We start from the raw sequence: 22027 nt of genomic DNA, 5'->3' as shown, positions 1-22027 counted from the left end.
AAGAGTAAACCTAACATAATTGAATGAAGGAAGACCACTAAATTGAAGTAATGACATGTGTAGATCAGCAGCATCAGTAACACAGAAAGTGGATGATGGATATATGTTATGTAGTGGTGTAGAGTCGACAAAGCAGGGTAATGGAACAGAAAACAGGAAGTTGATCAGCCTGCACAACGGAAAGCGAGTGCAGTGGGGTCGAGGGCTTGGAGACGGCATCATTCAAAATGGCAGCTTCTGAGAACACATGACACGGGTGCTTCCACCCATCCACCCACCTCTCCGTGATGAGCCACTGGCTCCTCCCACGACCTCCAACACACGAGCAGGGGACCCGCCCCCAGTCTCCTCGAGACGCAGGGTCGGCACAACTGTTAATACTAATCTCTGTTAATACTGTTGATACTAAACTCTCCGTGATGAGCCACTGGCTCCTCCCACGACCTCCAACACATGAGCAGGGCCCCGCCCCCAGTCTCCTCGAGACGCAGTCGAACTGTTAATACTAATCTCTGTTAATACTGCTCTGTTAATACTGTTGATACTAATCACTGTTAATACTGTTGATCCTGCTCCGTTTATACTGGCTGTAGTAAATGTCCATGTTATACTCCACCTAGGACGCTGCCCCACCCCACCTAGGTGACTTATTTTGGGCTCCTCCAGACAGAGGATGTACGGATGTGGTGTTAAAAATATGGTTTATTGAAAAATGTGAAAATTAACATGTCAAGGGTGTCACGGTATGGTACACAGAAAGCTAGGGTGACTCAAGTGCAAAGCAAGTTTTAAGGTATTTATTCCTCAGAAAAATAAAGTTCCAATAAAGCTCAGAAGATCCAAAAACATAAACAAAGTCCAAATATTAAAAAAAAGCAAAAAACACAAAAACTCAGTCCCAGAATCCAAAAAGGCAAAGCACATTGACAGTAAATCCAAGGGGTAATCCAAAAGGCAGGGTAAACAGAGAGGCAAAGGTTGGCAACAAGATCAATCCAGAAAGAGCGAACAAATCAACAGGGTAATCCCAAACTCAGAGGAGAAAAACAGTCCAGGGTCAAAGCACAAGAAGGCAATCAGCAAATACTGTTTAAGACTAAGGTTAACTCACGGGGGTTCAGTGAAGACTCAACAGATACAGAGTGGAAAGATCAGGCTTAAATACCGTGAGACAAAATGGCTGAACAAATCACATGACTAATTAACATGGGGCAGGTGAGTCTGCTTAACAAGAGACATAATTAGATGGAAAAAACACAGAACAGAACAGAAAGTCAGAAATGGCGACATCTAGTGGTCTATAACAAAAGTCTGACATTGTGACAAAGGGTGCTCTGCTGCCATCCAGGAGATCTCCCCGAGTGTGAGTGCAGACGGCTGGTTTAACCTGTGCACACTGATTACTCAATGTGAAACAGGTGTGCAGCCTCACCCAGCCCCAGAGTCCCATCAGACTCTGCCAGTTTATACTGTCCCCTCCTGAAAATGCTTACTGATTATACGGTCATCTGATAACACTGTTTATATTGTTCTCTCTTGATACTGTAAACACTGCTCTTGTTTAATACTGACCAGGAAGACTGGTTGGTACCATGGGCCCCAAGGTATGCTACTTGTCAGTGTTGGCTCTAGGCAGTAGGGGCCCCGAGGCAAGACTTTTTTTTGGGGCCGCTCCTTGCCTTGAGCTGAAAACTGTGACTTAAAAAACAACAACTGAAGACTGCAATTGTTTAAAAGAGATGGCTACACATCAACATTAGACATTGCTATAAAACCTTGTAGAAACTTGACCAATGTTTATTTGGCCAAAAGGCTGGAATTACAATTAATACATTTATTAATTTCAATAGATTTGCTGTCATGTTTTACACAATGTAAGAAACAGTATATATTGCGTTAAAATTCACTCTGGACAACTACAAGCCTTCTCTACCTGGGCTGTGAATGCAAATCACCACCAGAGGGCAACATAACCCCTTCAGAATGGATCTTGAATTAGAGAATTAATTAACTTTTGTGAACTGGCTTAGCTGGTCCACACAACTGCATACTCAGCGTATAGGGCAGGCTGCCACTGACACCGATGGTTATCAACTTATTAAAAAAAAGTTATATACTACATCCGAAGATGACCTGAGACACAGAATGGGTCTTCAAACACAACAGAGCTCCACAAATATCCCAGAGGTCAGTGTGGAGCTTGTATCCACGTTACCTGGGACTCCTCCTCGTCTGGGGGGGCTCGCTTCACAGTGGCAGCGTTAAAGGACCGCGTCTCCTCACCCACTTTCCGAGTTCTGAAATCAAAAGAATACACAGTAGAGCAAACTGTATATCAGAGGGGGTGGGATGGTCTATTGGTCAGGGGGTTTGGAAACCAGTTGAAAGGTTCTGGCAGAGCTATTATATAGAGAGCGCTGTCCCACTCCCGTTGACCGGAATACAACCGGAAAAATAATGAGCTCCAGGGGGACAGACTAGACAGTGTATAATGCACGGGGTGGACTGAGCTCAATGCAGTAAAATTAGAATCTCTGTCTATTTCGGATTCGCTGCTACATAGATAACAATACACGGGTTATTGTAAATAATTTGATTTGTCCCACACACGATTGATGTGTGATAAACCTTTTTAGATCAGAAGCTCCAGCAGTGAAGCTACACGACGTGACGAGCACCTGGCAGCACTGTTAATGCTGCTGAATCTCTTTATGGTTTCTTTAAATTGCCCTCATTGATTAAAAATATATGTTTTGCAAATATTATGCATATATCTTGCCTTAAACGTTTTCAGATTTATTGAACAGCAGGGCATAATAAGTGTACGTAGTTGGTACTTGAGGAGTAGGCCTAGTTGGCAACCGTCATTACACTCTACACTGTCAACGCTCAACTGTGCCCCTGGGGTTCAGTTCCCCATGTCCTCAGTCTGCTTGTAGGATGCTAAACGACACAGTGAATGTGTACGACTTCATGATGTAGACTTACCTTATAATACACACGACCACGCACACTATGCCCACGAATATCACAGCAGATTTGCCAATGCATAGCACCAAGTCTGGAATATTAAAGATCTGTGAAGGAACTGTGAATACGGGGAAGGGGAAAGACAACAAGAAGAGAGAATATCAAGCAAGTCATCTTACTTCCTGTTCAACAAAAAAGATTGTTATCACTACATCACCAAACTCAGGATCGTTCCTGTTTTTTAGTCAATCTTACTTTGAATGTCGATCTCACAATAAGCAGTCAGTCATCACAAAAAGCAGAACTAAAACTGAAATGAACATATTCAGGTTTGAATAAAATAACCTTTTCATTTGCTCACTGGTTTTGAGTCAATCTTACTTTGAATTATTTATCAATACACTGCTTTGTCTTCTGTCTTAGATCGAGGAAACCTTTAGGTACATCACCAAGCTCAGGGTTGTTTCCTGTTTTGAATCAACTTACTTTGAATGTCGATCTTGTAGACAGTAGACTTTTCTGTGCCAAAGTCATTCCGGACCTCACAGAAGAAAACGTTATTGGCGTTCCACAGCTGGATGGACAGAGAAGATCCAGTCCCGATCTTAAGGATGTGTTCTCTGTGTATTCGGTACCAGGTGACCTCGCTGACAGCAGGGTTAGCATGACTGGAGCAGGTCAGGTTCAGGCAGCCTCCCTCTCTGGCTGGAAGACACGGGCTGCCGACAGCAGAGGTGTTCCTGGGGGCATCTGAGAGAGAACCCACCAATCAGAGCCTAGCCCTCAGCTCCACTGTCATGTTGGTCAGATGTTGTGAATTTAACAAAACTGTTCTGAATACAATAAAATAAAGTCATTGAATTGAAAAACAGGAGAATCATGAAAAGTTGTTTATCAACCCACTGCTTTGTCTTCTAAGATCAAGGGAAAAAAGGTATATTTACAGAGAAGATCAATATAAAAATGTAAACAAATGATAAAATGTACGTTTCATTGAAAAGGTAGTACATTGACTCACATGAGATACTGAGTATCTTGTATATTGTAGACGTCACAGTTTTGTTCCCAGATGGTATGTAGTAGGCCGCAGTGCAGGAGACATTGTTTCCATGGTGGAGGAGGGAGGCATTGAAGGTCAGAGTGGAGGTCACGGTATCGTTCTGCTGGAGCTGGGTGCTGAGCCCCAGGGCGGGGGTCCACGTCACAGTGGGGGGGTGGGTGTCACAGTAGGACGGGGCAGAGCACCCCAGCTCCACAGGAGTCCCCTCCACCACCGGCTCCTTGGGGGGGGTCAAACGAGGTGCATCAGGGAGCCCTGGGTACCAAACCAATTTAGAGAGGTTACTATGGAGACCCAAGCATTACCAGCATTCAGCATCATCTGAACCACGGTAAGAACAATAGGACTTAGAGACATGTTTGTTTCAGACGGACACACATTGCACTTACCCTTGATCATGAAGGTCACTGGGTTTTCTTTAAAACTATACTTGAGTTGATTCCAAATCTCCCATCTTCCATCTCCACAGTCAATTCTAAAATAATATTGAACATTGTCTTCAAGTACGTTATTGAATGTTGTAGTACAGTTGTACGCCTTTAGATTTCCCCTGAATGTTGTATTACTGATCAATTGTTCTCCTTTTTTCCATGTTGGTATACATCCATGATGTAGCTTGTCTTTATACCTGTCCTCCAAGGTGAAGGAACAAGGAACGGTAACACAGGATCCACTGAGTGTCGTCACTCTTTCTGGCATTAGGGCCTCAAATCTTTGGTAACACCCAGCACCTTTAAAACAAGAGGTTGACAAATCCAAAGGCTCAATCGATGCACAAACTGACTGAAATATTTGAATGCAACATTGAACTTCCTACAAAACAAGATCATTAATTAGAATCAATAAATTATTATTAATTAGTAATGTTATATACTAAGTTATTTATTATTATTATTATCACTATTATTTTTGAATTGGATGTTATTTTTCAAATTAGTTTCAAAATCTTATGTTTTATAGTGAACACACACAGAGGATCACAGAGACTACTACAGGTATTAACACAGGATTACAGTGAATACTCCACGTATTAATTAACAGAGGGTACTACAGGTATTAAGAGAGTACAGGTAATAAAAGGGTACTAGGGCACTACAAGTATTAAGAGAGTACTATTAACAGAGGACTACAGAGAGTACTACAGGTATTATGAGAGTTATATGAGCAAGTACTACAGGTATTATATGAGTACTACAGAGAGTACTTCAGTGCTACAGGTATTAATATAGTACCCATTACAGGTATCAACAGGGAGGGTTGAGATGTTTACCTTGCAGGAGACTACAGAGCAGGAATACTCTCCAGGATCCAGTCATGTTCTCCTCCAGAACTTCATCAGGAGAACACAAAAATCTCATTAACTTCTGTACTACACGTAATATCGTACTACACTTAAGGTATTCAGTAATACACTAATAATAGTAAGACATTGTTGAATGCTATAGAAATGTCTATTTCGAAAATACCAGTAAGTCTACCACTTTTACCATGACTAATTAAACTAATTTTCCATCATATAATACCAATATTCAAAGAAGAACAATGATGATAACCATGCATATGTGCTGTATTACCTTTAAAGATAACATTTGGACATGATTAACTCATGAGTAGTTTAGACAGAGATATAAACAGGAAAACAAAAGATAACACCCTTACATTAACTAAAACAGGTATTGCTTGATAAAACTAAAAATAATATACATCAATGCATGTAATAGACATTAGACGTGTAATACAACAGTAATTATGTTCCTTTGTTCTATCAACCGGACATAGAGTTGACTTACGTGATAGAGGTGAAGGACTTGATATGAAGTTCCTGAAGAGTAAAAGCTTTACTTCATCTTTCTCTCTACGCCTTGGTGAGATGAGTGAATGAGGAACTTATTAAAATGTACATGAGCAGAGTCATAACTTAGAGCTGAGCCAACATACAGGAAGAATATATAGTTAGAGATTAAAGGTTCAACAAAACCATAATCAACTAATATTAATACTGCAAAGACTGTCGATTAGTAAATACTCTTAATACTGTTAATTGCTACTACTGTTAACGCTGTTAATGCAGCTAATACTGTTCTCTATTAATACTATTGATACTGGTCTCTGTTAATACTGTTACTATTGTAAACACTGTTAAAGCCGTTCACACTGTTCACTGGTAATACTGTTGATACTGACTTCTATTCATTTTGTTAATGTTAACACCGTTCATTCGGTTCTCTGGTGATACTTTTGTTAACACTGTTGATACTGTTCTGTTAATCTCGTTGATACAGTTCTGTTAATGTTATGTTATGTAGTGGTGCAGAGTCGACAAAGCAGGGTAATGGAACAGAAAACGGGAAGTTGAGCAGCCTGCACAACGGAAAGCGAGTGCACTGGGGTCGAGGGCTTGAAGACGGCGTCATTCAAAATGGCAGCTTCTGAGATCACATGACACAGGTGCTTCCACCTCTCCGTAATGAGCCACTGGCTCCTCCCACGACCTCCAACACATGAGCAGGGGACCCGCCCCCAGTCTCCTCGAGCCACAGGGTCGGCACAACTGTTAGTACTGTTAATACTGTTCTGTTAATACTGTTGATACTGCTCTGTTAATACTGCCTGTAGCAAATGTCCATGTTATACTCCACCTAGGACGCTGCCCCACTCCACCTAGGTGACTTATTTTGGGCTCCTGTACGGATGTGGTGTTAAAAATATGGTTTATTTAAAAAATGTGATAATGAACATGTCAAGGGTGTCACGGTATGGTACTCAGAAAGCTAGGGTGACTCAAGTGCAAAGAAAGTTTTAAGGTATTTATTCCTCAGAAAAATCTAGTTCCAATAAAGCTCAGAAGATCCAAAAAAAGCAAAAAACACAAAATACTCAGTCCCAGAATCCAAAAAGGCAAAGCACATCGACAGTAAATCCAGAGGGTAATCCAATAGGCAGGGTAAACAGACAGGCAAAGGCTGGCAACAAGATCAATCCAGAAAGAGCGAACAAATCAAAAGGGTAATCCCAAACTCAGTAGAAAAACAGTCCAGGGTCAAAGTACAAGAAGGCAATCAGCAAATACTGTTCAAGAGTAAGGTTTACTCACGGGGGTTCAGTGAAGGCTCAACAGAGACAGAGTGGAAAGATCAGGCTTAAATACTGTGAGACAAAATGCCTGAACAAATCACATGACTAACATGGGGCCGGTGAGTCTGCTTAACAAGAGACATAATTAGATGGAAAAAACACAGAACAGAAAGTCAGAATTGGCGACATCTAGTGGTCTATAACAAAAGCCTGACATTGTGACAAAGGGTGCTCCGCTGCCATCCAGGAGATCTCCCCAAGTGCGAGTGCAGACGGCTGGTTTAACCTGTGCCCACTGATTACTCAATGTGCAACAGGTGTGCAGCCTCACCCAGCCCCAGAGTCCAATCAGACTCCCCCAGTTTATACTGTTCCCTTCCGAAAATGTTTTCTGTCGATAAGGTAATCTGTAAACAAGTCAGTACGTTTATGTGCACAGCTTAATTTGAATAAAGCTAGCGTCGAAAAAAACGGTTTATTGGCCGAAGCATGTCATACCCCGGTACGATAGGTGGCGCCGTACCTATAGTGGTGTTGAGATGATGCCTCATGAAACGTCAAAGGCTCCCAGCTGGATGAACCGGGACTCTCTAAATCGACGCCATTTCGACCTGGGCGGGACTTTAGTAAAGTCCCGCCCAGGTCGAAGTGGCGTCGATTTAGAGAGTCCCCGGATGAACCACCAAAGCAGTTCGACCTCAAAGCTTCAAATGAGTACGCTAGAGACACCTAGTGGTGATTGAAATAATGATGAAAGAAAAAGAGATTCCAGTGAACCTAGCCAAAAATGAGATGTTTGCTTCGTGTGCTGATACAACATCAAAACATTTGAGATTTAAAGTCATTTCAGTGATACATGTTTGTGAGGGTGCCGTTCATTAATATCTCCCCGAGCTCATGGTAGAAAATATTTTTTTTTAGCAAAGAATTTAAGTAGTCATCCCGGGCAAAATATGTTTTATCTGTTTTTTACTAGCCTACTAATAATTGTAATGATAACAATTGAAGTAATTAATAGATTAAAGTGGTATCACATCAGTTAAAACCAGACTCGGACAATAATAACAAAATATCCTGACAAATAATCTAAATAGAAACATATTACAGATAGCACCATTGGAGATGAAACGCATTTGTTTCAACGGTGACTCAGTTATTATGAAACCATAAATAGGGAATTGATTTTTTTTAATCTATAGCTATGTGAAAAAGTGTAAGACATGAATTACAGGTCTGAATAGATATGCATTCTCATATACGTGTATGTACATATATACATACATTGTGCACATACATGTGACGTATATGAGAATGCATTTATGTGTGTCTGAAGTTACTAATTTATTACCTCGTTGATGACCAACCTTTAGAAAAACATTAACTTTTAATTCAGTCTTTCCTTGGGTGAAATCTAAGCATAGTTTGTAGTGAATGCATGTCGATGATGATACACTTATAGGGGGTTACTACATTGGTACGACACCGGCTTCCTCCATCTTCTGCGCAAACTTTTTAAATAAATCGCCGTTTCTCGTTTTCCGATAGCGACAACAACACGACTACCATCTCCTTCTACTTCAGGCTCACAGACACCAGAAAAGATCTTGAGCATGGGAAGAACATTAAATCAAATTCCAATTAGATTTGCCGTAAACATTAATAATCTAGTAATTAATAATTCCGACGACTAAGGTGTAAACATGCATCCAATCATAGTCGGACTAACCCAATATTTCAGTTTTATTTAGTTTCATGTAAACGTTTACTGGTTGAGACTGGATGTTACCAGGGCCCCAAGCTATGCCAATGGTTACCTAGGACTTTAGATGTTACCAGGGACACTGGTCATTGTTGGTTCTAGGCAGTAGGGGGGCCTAGACAAGACTTTCTTTAGGGCAGCTCCTTACCTTGCCTTGAGCTGTGAACTGTGACTTTTCTTTTTAAACTTTTTAAACGCTGCAATTGTTTAAAAGAGATGGTTACAAATTTTAATTAAAATTGCTATAAAACCTAGTATAAACTTGACGAGTTTATTTTGCCAACAGGATAGAATTACACACACACACACACACAGACACACACATAGACACATCATTCATTAAGCTATAAACACATACACACACACACACACACACACGTATACAGACACATATGTGCAAAGGCATAAACACACAAACATCCGCACACACACACCGTTTTGGAATCTATAAACACACACACATATGTACACAAACATAAACGCACCCACACATCGTTCATTAATCTATAAACACAAACACACAAACCCACGCACACAGACACACACACAGACACACAAACACATATAAAAACACACACACACACACACACACTCACAGCCACACACACAAATGCACAGACATATGTACACAGACATACACACACACTCATCGTTCATGGACCTCAACCCACAGCAGGTCAGTACCGGTGGTAAGCAGCGGGTAACATCAGTGTCTCTCGTTGTTCATCTCTCAGCCCTCTCTGTGTTCAGCTGGGCTGCTGAGCGTCAGATTAGAGGGGGCCGCTTGGGTCTGGGGGGTCCTCACAGTCCTGACGTTGTGGAGGACCAGCTGATAGGGGGACGTTTGAATACCTGTGGACCCATGGACGTACCTGTAGTGCATCGGGTTGTTGAGCAGCAGCTGTTGGTGCTCTGAGGACTCAACCCGCTCAGTGGGATTGCAACACTTTGTGATTGATTTAAAAGCTCCACTGTACTCCAAATTATTCATTTTATTGGGCTTCTGAAAGGTTCTGCATAAACCATGAAAGGACTTATGAGATCTTCCTTTGGGTTTAGCAGGTTGTACAAATATTTACTCTCTAATGCAATATGTGTTTTAAATGTTGATTGATGCTACTTTGTTTTACTACAATATTTTATATATTTTCAACATTGTTATAAAGGAATTTGATATTAGTTATATGGAACGGGATTTAAAGCAGATTTAACAACATAATCATAAATTATGATAAGTGTTCTATGGGAAAGGGTAAAGATGTTGTGATTGACTTCAAACTGAAGATCTTTGTGTTCGGTTGGGAACAACAAGTCAACATGTTCAGTTATTGAAGATACCTGTTTATGATTTGTAATTGCTCAGTCGATCAACTGAACCTTCTCATGTGTTCAGATGATTCTTCCCATTTGTTCAATTTTTAATTCTCCAAGTCTTCAGGAGTAATTTCCTCCAACACAACAGTGGAGTTTGACTTTTTTAACCACACATGCATACACAAAAATTAAAAGTAAGTAATCTGATGAGCAATGTACACACACACACACACACACACACACACACACACACACACACACACACACACACACACACACACACACACACACACACACACACACACACACACACACACACACACACACACACACACGTAAACATACGCACACACACACATTACAGAGTTACAATTATGTTTATTTATTTAATCTAGAAATCTCTGTTTTCTGGATTAAGTTCCTTCCTTCATGAAACATAGATAATATAACTGGCATCAGAGTTAGTGAGAAGCTTCCACTGTTAACCCTCCAACGTGTTTCAGGACAGGGGTTTAACTGATCTAAATCATATACAGTTCAAGTGTTATGCGAGGGCGCACCATCATTGACTGATGGATTCAACACCAGTAAGACACCAGTGAGACCACAGTGGGACACCAGTGAGACACCAGTGAGACACCAGTGGGACACCAGTGAGACACCAGTGGGACACCAGTGAGACACCAGTGGGACACCAGTGAGACACCAGTGAGACACCAGTGGGACACCAGTGAGACACCAGTGGGACACCTGTGAGACACCAGTGGGACACCAGTGAGACACCAGTGAGACCACAGTGGGACACCAGTGAGACACCAGTGAGACACCAGTGAGACACCAATGGGACACCAGTGAGACACCAGTGAGACACCAGTGAGACACCGGTGAGACACCAGTGGGACACCGGTGAGACACCTGTGGGACACCAGTGAGACACCAGTGAAACACCAGTGGGACACCAGTGGGACACCAGTGGGACACCAGTGGGACACCAGTGAGACACCAGTGGGACACCAGTGGGACACCAGTGGGACACCAGTGCGTCGTTCTGCCGTTCTTCCAGAACAAACAAAGGACTGAGGCCTCCTCAGTGCTGCCCCTGCTGGCCGGACCTCCACACTGCAGTCATGTCCAGTAGCTAGACGATAGCCCAGAGCAGCGTAGGCCGTGGGGGCCGCGCCCTCACTCTCACCGCTCCCCTGATCCTCAGCCCCTGGGAGGGCTCCTCAACGGTAGGCCTTCTCTTTAGTCCTGGGGGGCCCTCCCTCACAGCAGAGGGCTCCTCAACGCTGGGCCTTCTCTTTAGTCCTGGGGGGCTCTCCCTCACAGCAGAGGGCTCCTCAACGCTGGGCCTTCTCTTTAGTCCTGGGGGGCCCTCCCTCACAGCAGAGGGCTCCTCAACGCTGGGCCTTCTCTTTAGTCCTGGGGGGCCCTCCCTCACAGCAGAGGGGCTTCAGACCCCGGGGGCCGGCTGACCTCTGTTCAGGATGGTGATACCCCAGTAATACCACCCCCCCCCCCACTGATCCTTCAAGGGCCCCTAAATGGGCTCCTAATGGCTGCTGTTGATTCTGCCTTTGCATGGTTTGTTTGATTATTCTCGATAATCGGTTAAATTTGACAACGTTCCGCTCTGTACTTAAATGAATCAATCAATAAAAGGTTGTTTGTGCTTTAACCAGGAACGACCACTAGAGGGCAGTGTTTCTAGCGTCTTCATTTACACAGAAGGGGGAGTTTCGATTGGGTGTAGACATGACACGGTTGGCATGGAAACTAAACACCTCTAACGTTGTGAATCATTAATTGGATGAAGACTGCAGGAGGAGGAAGGAAGGAAACAATTCAATGAATCCAACTTAGACACGTCTGTAAATAAACAGATGAAGGGAATCAGAGTATTGTTCCTACCCTCCAGCAAGGTGTGTGTCCACTAGGGGGCGCAGCGCCGCCCTCAGGGCTCAGTGAACAGGAGGTCCCCACTGGAGGTCACCAGCAAGGTTTGTGTCCACTGTGATCTCCTCAGACCGTTGCTATTTCTTCTCTTATCACTGATCACAGTTATGTTTCAGGAGCCCAGACGGTCAATCATTACTCCCAACCCTTTTAGAACCGGTTTAATGCTAAATCGGTGTGTGTGTGTGTGTGTGTGTGTGTGTGTGTGTGTGTGTGTGTGTGTGTGTGTGTGTGTGTGTGTGTGTGTGTGTGTGTGTGTTTCTGTTTGTGTGTGTGTGTGTGTGTCTGTGTGTATGTGTGTGCGCGCCCACCCGCCCGTATGTTGTTTTTTTCTACAACCGACACAGAGACACTGAATCACCCCGCTGAATCCCCCTTACCCTAAACCCCGGGAGGAGGTCCTCCTGGGTGAAGGAGGACCAGAAGGTGTGGAGGTGTGTCAGTGTGTCTGAGGACCCTCCTCCACCTGGGGACACTCTGTAGAAGGACAGAGAGCCAGCAGGCTGGTCCAGATACACTCCTACTCTGGTGGAGCAAGCGGAGCGGAGAGATATGTCTGTTACGCTACCGTTGTACCGGGCAGAGTAACCATCACCATCACAATAAAGACTCCAGGACTTGTTGTTCCCTCCAAATCTGCAGTCATCACCCCGTCCTCTCCTTGGGATTCCTCTGTATGTCACTGCTATCTCAACACGTCCTTTCCTCTCTACCTCCCAGTAACAGCGGCCAGTCAGAGCCTTTCTACCCAACACCTGGGACCAGGAGACAAATCTCTCTGGGTGATCCGGAAACGACTGGTCCTCTCCAACCAACGTCACCTTCCTGTTGTCCTCAGACAGAGAGAGTCGTCTGTGGGCTGTGTTTGGGTCCAGTGTGAGTTCACAGGCATCTGAGGGAGAACAAGACATGATGAGCTGCTTCTTCATCGTCATCATAGTCATCATCGTCATCATCATCATCATCATCATCATCATCATCATCATCATCATCATCATCATCATCACTAGTACGGTTCTCCTGCATTCTGCATGATAGGAACTATAGTGGAATCATGTGCTGTCGATTTTCTAAGCACACACACACACACACACACACACACACACACACACACACACACACACACACACACACACACACACACACACACACACACACACACACACACACACACACACACACGTAAACATACGCACACACACACATTACAGAGTTACAATTATGTTTATTTATTTAATCTAGAAATCTCTGTTTTCTGGATTAAGTTCCTTCCTTCATGAAACATAGATAATATAACTGGCATCAGAGTTAGTGAGAAGCTTCCACTGTTAACCCTCCAACGTGTTTCAGGACAGGGGTTTAACTGATCTAAATCATATACAGTTCAAGTGTTATGCGAGGGCGCACCATCATTGACTGATGGATTCAACACCAGTAAGACACCAGTGAGACCACAGTGGGACACCAGTGAGACACCAGTGAGACACCAGTGGGACACCAGTGAGACACCAGTGGGACACCAGTGAGACACCAGTGGGACACCAGTGAGACACCAGTGAGACACCAGTGGGACACCAGTGAGACACCAGTGGGACACCTGTGAGACACCAGTGGGACACCAGTGAGACACCAGTGAGACACCAGTGAGACCACAGTGGGACACCAGTGAGACACCAGTGAGACACCAGTGAGACACCAATGGGACACCAGTGAGACACCAGTGAGACACCAGTGAGACACCGGTGAGACACCAGTGGGACACCGGTGAGACACCTGTGGGACACCAGTGAGACACCAGTGAAACACCAGTGGGACACCAGTGGGACACCAGTGGGACACCAGTGGGACACCAGTGAGACACCAGTGGGACACCAGTGGGACACCAGTGGGACACCAGTGCGTCGTTCTGCCGTTCTTCCAGAACAAACAAAGGACTGAGGCCTCCTCAGTGCTGCCCCTGCTGGCCGGACCTCCACACTGCAGTCATGTCCAGTAGCTAGACGATAGCCCAGAGCAGCGTAGGCCGTGGGGGCCGCGCCCTCACTCTCACCGCTCCCCTGATCCTCAGCCCCTGGGAGGGCTCCTCAACGGTAGGCCTTCTCTTTAGTCCTGGGGGGCCCTCCCTCACAGCAGAGGGCTCCTCAACGCTGGGCCTTCTCTTTAGTCCTGGGGGGCTCTCCCTCACAGCAGAGGGCTCCTCAACGCTGGGCCTTCTCTTTAGTCCTGGGGGGCCCTCCCTCACAGCAGAGGGCTCCTCAACGCTGGGCCTTCTCTTTAGTCCTGGGGGGCCCTCCCTCACAGCAGAGGGGCTTCAGACCCCGGGGGCCGGCTGACCTCTGTTCAGGATGGTGATACCCCAGTAATACCACCCCCCCCCCCACTGATCCTTCAAGGGCCCCTAAATGGGCTCCTAATGGCTGCTGTTGATTCTGCCTTTGCATGGTTTGTTTGATTATTCTCGATAATCGGTTAAATTTGACAACGTTCCGCTCTGTACTTAAATGAATCAATCAATAAAAGGTTGTTTGTGCTTTAACCAGGAACGACCACTAGAGGGCAGTGTTTCTAGCGTCTTCATTTACACAGAAGGGGGAGTTTCGATTGGGTGTAGACATGACACGGTTGGCATGGAAACTAAACACCTCTAACGTTGTGAATCATTAATTGGATGAAGACTGCAGGAGGAGGAAGGAAGGAAACAATTCAATGAATCCAACTTAGACACGTCTGTAAATAAACAGATGAAGGGAATCAGAGTATTGTTCCTACCCTCCAGCAAGGTGTGTGTCCACTAGGGGGCGCAGCGCCGCCCTCAGGGCTCAGTGAACAGGAGGTCCCCACTGGAGGTCACCAGCAAGGTTTGTGTCCACTGTGATCTCCTCAGACCGTTGCTATTTCTTCTCTTATCACTGATCACAGTTATGTTTCAGGAGCCCAGACGGTCAATCATTACTCCCAACCCTTTTAGAACCGGTTTAATGCTAAATCGGTGTGTGTGTGTGTGTGTGTGTGTGTGTGTGTGTGTGTGTGTGTGTGTGTGTGTGTGTGTGTGTGTGTGTGTGTGTGTGTTTCTGTTTGTGTGTGTGTGTGTGTCTGTGTGTATGTGTGTGCGCGCCCACCCGCCCGTATGTTGTTTTTTTCTACAACCGACACAGAGACACTGAATCACCCCGCTGAATCCCCCTTACCCTAAACCCCGGGAGGAGGTCCTCCTGGGTGAAGGAGGACCAGAAGGTGTGGAGGTGTGTCAGTGTGTCTGAGGACCCTCCTCCACCTGGGGACACTCTGTAGAAGGACAGAGAGCCAGCAGGCTGGTCCAGATACACTCCTACTCTGGTGGAGCAAGCGGAGCGGAGAGATATGTCTGTTACGCTACCGTTGTACCGGGCAGAGTAACCATCACCATCACAATAAAGACTCCAGGACTTGTTGTTCCCTCCAAATCTGCAGTCATCACCCCGTCCTCTCCTTGGGATTCCTCTGTATGTCACTGCTATCTCAACACGTCCTTTCCTCTCTACCTCCCAGTAACAGCGGCCAGTCAGAGCCTTTCTACCCAACACCTGGGACCAGGAGACAAATCTCTCTGGGTGATCCGGAAACGACTGGTCCTCTCCAACCAACGTCACCTTCCTGTTGTCCTCAGACAGAGAGAGTCGTCTGTGGGCTGTGTTTGGGTCCAGTGTGAGTTCACAGGCATCTGAGGGAGAACAAGACATGATGAGCTGCTTCTTCATCGTCATCATAGTCATCATCGTCATCATCATCATCATCATCATCATCATCATCATCATCATCATCATCATCATCATCATCACTAGTACGGTTCTCCTGCATTCTGCATGATAGGAACTATAGTGGAATCATGTGCTGTCGATTTTCTAAGCAATAGTCCACATTGTGTTTAAGACAATTAAAGTTAAAGTTTATTGGAAATCCCATGTGTGTGTGAGTGGCAGTTCCAATCAAAACATTGAAACAAGGACAAATGTATGAAGTCCATTTACTCCCTCAATATTACACTAAATACACATTATAAATCAAAATGCTCGGCATGATGAGCTTATTACTCACATGAAATATCTAAACAATATTTGTAATATCTTCCAAGATATTAAACTTTTGGATTTCCCAATACACACACATTGCAATCAACCTTCCAAGGGACACCTGTGTAAACCACAGACTGAACGAGCTGAGCTCACATACAGGCTGGAGATGGACTGATGAACCATAAAACGGGTTCATACATACTATACATACATAGACATGTACTCATGCATACTTGCTTACCTACACATACATATACGTATTGTTTGGGTCACTTGGGTAGGATTCGTATATATATATCATCATATAGACACAGACAGGCTGGAAATTAAAAACTTGTATGTATGTATGTATGTATGTATGTATGTATGTATGTATGTATGTATGTATGTATGTATGTATGTATGTATGTACATAAACTAAAGAGACACTTACACCTCTGTGGAACTGGCTTCAGCCTCCACACTCCACCGTGCTCCACACTGGGGGGAAGAGTGTGAGAACAGCATGTGAGAGCAGCATGTTGAAACATTCACCTTCATCATCTGCTCTCTCATCACTTTGAACACAACATAAGTTACAGCAGCCTTTTCAAACCAATTCATCTAGCAGTGGCTTGAATCCTTGTAGGAGACTTTGTCCCTGAGTGGTGAGCTGTCCTCGCCATACCTGAGAGTGTCCAGTCTCCAGCGTAGATCCTCCAGTCGAGCAGAGAGCAGCGCAGCTCCAGAGTCTCCTGGGTGATTGTAGCTCAGGTCCAGCTCTCTCAGATGGGAGGGGTTGGAGCTCAGAGCTGAGGCCAGAGAAGCACAGCCTTTCTGTGTGACTAGGCAGCCAGACAACCTACACACACACACACACACACACACACACACACACACACACACACACACACACACACACACACACACACACACACACACACACACACACACACACACACACACACACACACACACATACACACACACACACCATCTAAAGTAACCACATTTATAAAGTGTATTCATTCCATATGGTAAAAGCTAATAATAAAAGAAATGCATCGGAAATGAGCAGCACTTACTGGAGTCTAGAATAACCTGTTTCAAAAAGAGGCTGATAACTGACCTGAGAGTTTCCAGTGTACAGTGTGGACTCCCTAGTCCAGCAGAGAGCAGCTTCACTCCTGAATCCTGCAGATCATTGGTACTCAGGTCCAGCTCTCTCAGACTAGAGGAGTTGGAGCTGAGAACTGAGGCCAGAGCTTCACAGCATCTCTCTGACAGCTTACAGCCATTTAACCTTCACACCAATAAGCAGGAACATGTTAGTTACTTTGATTAAATGTTATGAGGATTGTTACCAGTCTTTTTACATACATTAAATTGTATGAATGAGCTGGTTCTTTAAATATTAAGAGATGGAGGTCAAATAGATGTTTTATTATGAAAAAAGTTATCATCATAATAACTAGAGTTTTTGCTCACGTGTTGCACGCGCTCAACCTCTAGTTGTAATTAAACCCATAGCAATAATGTGGAAACCCCAGTCAATAATGTAACAAATTTCTGAGTGCAGGACAGAAATGCATCGGACATGAGCAGCACTTACTGGAGTCTAGAATAACCTGTTTGAAGAAGAGGCTGATAACTGACCTGAGAGTTTCCAGTGTACAGTGTGGACTCCCCAGTCCAGCAGAGAGCAGCTTCACTCCTGAATCCTGCAGATCATTGGTACTCAGGTCCAGCTCTCTCAGACTAGAGGAGTTGGAGCTGAGAACTGAGGCCAGAGCTTCACAGCATCTCTCTGACAGCTCACAGCCATTTAACCTTCACACACAATAAACAGAACATGTTAGGAACTGTGAGTAAACTAACATAAATCTTCAACTTATTACATAATGAAGGAATTTTACTAGTTACAAATATTCACTTAATCATTAGATGTATAAATGTTAATTATGTATTGGATGTAAAATGTGGAATAAATGTTTAATTGTGTTTACAAAATATATTCTTAAATGAATACTACTTCTATATTCCAGTATTCTGTGTGTACGGAAATTCATTATACCTTAATAGTACACCTGCACGATGTTTTATAAATTATTGTATCTTTTATGTTCTACTAGTATGTTCATTCTGTTTGGAGTAGAATAGTAATACATGTTGTTATATAATATTAATATAATATAAAGCTGTTATGAACCTACAGTGATCTTTTGCATATTATTTGAACCTTATATTCCTAATTTATGCATATTGTGTTATGTGTATCGTAATACATGTTATTAGTGAACTTACAGAGATGTTTTGGAGGATTTGACTACTGGCAGCAGCCTCAGAAGACCCTCCTCTGAAGCAGAGTATTTCTTCAGGTCAAACACGTCCAGCTCCTCTTCTGATGTCAGTAGGATGAAGACCAGAGCTGACCACTGAGCAGGAGGAAGAGATTTTCTTGAGAGACTTCCTGATGTCAGGTACTGTTGGATCTCCTCCACTAGAGAACGATCGTTCAGCTCATTTAGACAGTGGAACAGGTTGATGCTTCTCTCTGGAGAGAGATCTCCATTTATCTCCTTCTTGATATAAGACACTAATGTGATGCTAGTTTCCTTATTGGTCAGTGAGCTAGTTTCTGTCTTTCCCAGCAGAACTTTTTTAATCTTAGTGATCAGTGATCTACTTTTTTTCGGTCCCAGCAGACCTCGTAGGACAATCTGATTGGTCTCCAGAGAGAGGCCCAGGAGGAAGCGGAGGAACAAGTCCAGGTGTCCGTTCTCACTCTCTAAGCCCTTGTCCACAGCACGCTGGTAGAAGTGGAGGAGTTTATCTTCACCAGAGGTTGGTGCTTCTTCTGAGAGCAGATTGACCCCCGTGTTGATGAAGGACAGAAAGACATAAAGGGCAGCCAGAAACTCCTGGATGCTCAGATGGATAAAGCAAAACTCCCTGTCCAGGTACAGCCCACACTCCACTTTAAAGATCTGGGTTAACACTCCTGTGTACTCTGAAGCTGATTTGATATCGATGTCACACTCTGCCAGGTCTGCCTCGTAGAAGATCAGGTTGCCTTTCTCCAGCTGGTTAAAAGCCAGTTTTCCCAGAGAAACAATGATCTTCCTGCTCTCTGAACTCCAGTGTGGATCTGTTTCAGCTCTCCCATGATACTTCCTGTCCCCCTGTATGGACTGAACCCTCAGGAAGTGGCTGTACATCTGAGTCACGGTCTTTGGCCCCTCTTCGCCTCTTTTAGATGTTTTGAAGAAGTCCTCCAGAACTGTAGCAGTGATCCAACAGAAGACTGGGATGTGACACATGATGTGGAGGCTTCTTGATTTCTTGACGTGGGAGATGATTGTGCTGGCCAGCTTCTCCTCTCTGAATCTCTTCCTGAAGTATTCCTCCTTCTGTGGGTTGTTGAACCCTCTTACCTCCGTCACCATGTCAACACACTCAGCAGGGATCAGATTGGCTGCTGCAGGGCGTGTGGTTATCCAGATGCGAGCGTAGGGAAGCAGGTCGCCCCTGATGAGGTTTGTCAGCAGCACGTCCACCGAGATCGGCTTTGTGACATCAGTCCAGGTCTGGTTGTTCTGGAAGTTCAGAGGAAGTCGACACTCATCCAGACCATCCAAGATGAAGACAACTTGGAACAGGTCAAATCTGCAGATTCCTGCTTCTTTGGTCTCAATAAAGAAGTGATGAAGAAGTTCGACCAAGCTTAACTCTTTCCCTTTCAGTAAATTCAGCTCTCTGAAAGTTAAGAGAAATGTAAAGTGTATGTCGCGGTTGGCTTTGCCTTCAGCCCAGTCCAGAGTGAACTTGTGTGTTAAGACGGTTTTACCAATGCCGGCCACTCCAGTTGTCATAATTGTTCTGATTGGTTGATCTTGATCAGGTAAGGGTTTAAAGATGTCTTGACATTGTATTGGTGTTTCCTCCTTGGCCGGTCTCCTGGAAGCTGTTTCAATCAGTCTGACCTCATGTTCCTTGTTGACCTCTCCACTGCCTCTCTCTGTGATGAAGAGCTCTGTGTAGAAGTCATTCAGGCCTGTTGGCTGTCCTGCTTTAGCAATACCCTCATACACACACTTGAATTTCTTCTTCAATAGAGACTTAATTTTGTGTTGGCACTCGACAGCAGCAGATCCTAAATGAGAAAACAACAGAAGACATCAGATAGTGGATGGTGACATCAGTGGAAGCATGTCAATATTTCCTGTAAATTTATCAATTCAATGATATTTAGTGGCTTCATTACTTGTGGTTACAGAAGCTGAACGTAACAAGGACTGGATCATTTATTCAGAATTTTGATTATTACTTTCAAAGCAATATGATTGGTCTAAAGATAATAATAATAATGATAGTGAATAAGTGGAAAGTGACTTAATATGCTGATATAACAAGATAGTACTGCATCTCTTCCACTGAGTTATTCTTCTGTTGATTTGCAATTTAGTGTTTAACATTCCTTAACCTGATAGACCCACAATGACCCTACATATCTGGATCAAACCATTTAACCTGATAACCCTACAAAAACCCTACATATCTGGATCAAACCATTTAACCTGATAACCCTACATATCTGGATCAAACCATTTAACCTGATACCCCACAATAACCCTACATATCTGGATCAAACCCTTTATCCCCCAAGAGAAAATATATTGAAAAGTTAAAAATGTAGTAATATCACCTTGTGTAATTTAGTCTGAACAGTGCAAATAATGAGTTTCATACTGCTCTTCAAAATAAGAATTCATTCACTGTTTTTAAGATAAGATTATCTTCTGCACTTCAAATGAATTGTCTCTACTGTCTTCAAAATAAGAGTCCCTTACTTTTCCCCAGTGTGTCGGCCAGTTCCTCCTGGTTCATCTCCATCAGGCAGAGCTTTGTGATGTCCACCACTCCCTCTGTGGCGCGCCTCCTCTGCTCCTCATTCTTACCATCCACCTCCTCCTCCTCCCTCTGACTCTCTGAGCATTGTGGGTAATCTGGGAAGAGATCCCTCCAGAGCTTCTTCAGCTCCTTGTCTAGGAAAGCGTGAGCGTTCTCCTCAGCCCTCTGGAACAGAACAAACATCGAGGACAACTTTACTCTGAACTCACTGAGGACATCAGAAGCATCTGTCCTGGATTCACGTACCGCTGGTCTAAAGAGGGAAGCCTGGAGACTATTAGCACCACAAGAGATGCTTTCTGATGTTCATGTAGAGCAGGGGTCGGCAACTGGCGGCCCGCGCGCCATAATTGGCCCGCAAGACATAATATCTCGCCCCCCAGACTATTCTGAAGTTAAATTAATTATTATTATTTTTTTTTTATTTTTTTTAAGAATATCAAATATCTATATCTTTTAACTTAAATGTAAAGGGTTGGCGTCTCTCTCGTAAAAACACTGTCTTTGTTTAATACGACTGCATCACCTTCTCTCACATGATCAGCAGCTCGCGGATTTCACTTTCTCTCAAAAAGGGCTCAGTTAGAACTGCTCATGATGATATCGCTGCGTTGTCTCTGTGGAGACAGTGCAGCAACAACTTTACCCAAGCACCCCCACCCCCCCCCGGAACCGCGGAGCCGTCGCATTTACATCACAATGAAACTCAATAAACCGCCAATGTGTGTAGGGTCCGGGAGGGTCAATTGGGGTGCTAGCTCAAGCAGGCAATTTACCTCGGGCAGTGTAAACGCGCGGACCGTGCAGCGAAAAAGGCGTGCATAAGACGGCATATACACTGCCAAATATGCCGACAGGAAAGGAGGAGCGGCTTTACTTTGAATACAATGATACCCTTTCTACGGACTCTTTTACCTGGCAGAATCCGCTGGAGAACCAGGCTGACAACTG

At 44.2% G+C, this 22027-nt stretch overlaps 2 protein-coding genes across 10 annotated transcripts in view; both read right to left on the bottom strand.

Annotated features, from left to right (window-relative positions):
• Positions 1–114: 114 nt before the first annotated feature.
• On the bottom strand, positions 115–7589 carry LOC130384147 (sialic acid-binding Ig-like lectin 14). Of its 2 annotated transcripts, XM_056592219.1 has the most exons (9): positions 7125–7589; positions 5821–5891; positions 5301–5360; positions 4659–4761; positions 4420–4505; positions 3989–4285; positions 3457–3720; positions 2989–3088; positions 116–2297 (listed from the first exon to the last, which is right to left on the bottom strand). In XM_056592219.1, exons 3-9 carry the CDS (start codon positions 5344–5346, stop codon positions 2189–2191), a joined length of 1005 nt encoding a protein of 334 aa, XP_056448194.1. In that variant the 5' UTR covers positions 5347–5360; positions 5821–5891; positions 7125–7589; the 3' UTR covers positions 116–2188. The 2 variants fall into 2 exon arrangements, with proteins under 2 accessions (XP_056448193.1, XP_056448194.1); XM_056592218.1 differs by having other exon boundaries at positions 115–2297; positions 4420–4761; positions 5821–7589.
• A 2956-nt stretch (positions 7590–10545) lies between these two features.
• LOC130384484 (NACHT, LRR and PYD domains-containing protein 12-like) overlaps positions 10546–22027 on the bottom strand; it is a 76194-nt gene continuing 64712 nt past the window's right edge. For 4 of the 8 annotated variants that reach the window (XM_056592701.1, XM_056592700.1, XM_056592703.1 and 1 more), the window contains 7 exons: positions 21016–21241; positions 18470–20318; positions 17822–17995; positions 17295–17468; positions 16854–17027; positions 16620–16666; positions 15238–15834 (listed from right to left, as the gene is read on the bottom strand). In XM_056592701.1, coding sequence (XP_056448676.1) covers positions 15275–15834; positions 16620–16666; positions 16854–17027; positions 17295–17468; positions 17822–17995; positions 18470–20318; positions 21016–21241 — 3204 coding nt within the window. In that variant the 3' untranslated portion in view covers positions 15238–15274. Of the gene's footprint in view, positions 13027–15237; positions 15835–16619; positions 16667–16853; positions 17028–17294; positions 17469–17821; positions 17996–18469; positions 20319–21015; positions 21242–22027 lie in introns of those variants that run through there. The other 4 variants (XM_056592699.1, XM_056592704.1, XM_056592706.1 and 1 more) reach the window with 3 other exon arrangements.

This window comes from Gadus chalcogrammus, chromosome 6 (genome assembly GCF_026213295.1).
Source record: "Gadus chalcogrammus isolate NIFS_2021 chromosome 6, NIFS_Gcha_1.0, whole genome shotgun sequence".
Taxonomy (NCBI): Eukaryota; Metazoa; Chordata; class Actinopteri; order Gadiformes; family Gadidae; genus Gadus; species Gadus chalcogrammus.
The sequence above is the reverse complement of the archived record's forward strand: the minus strand, read 5'-3'. Positions and strand labels throughout refer to the sequence as shown.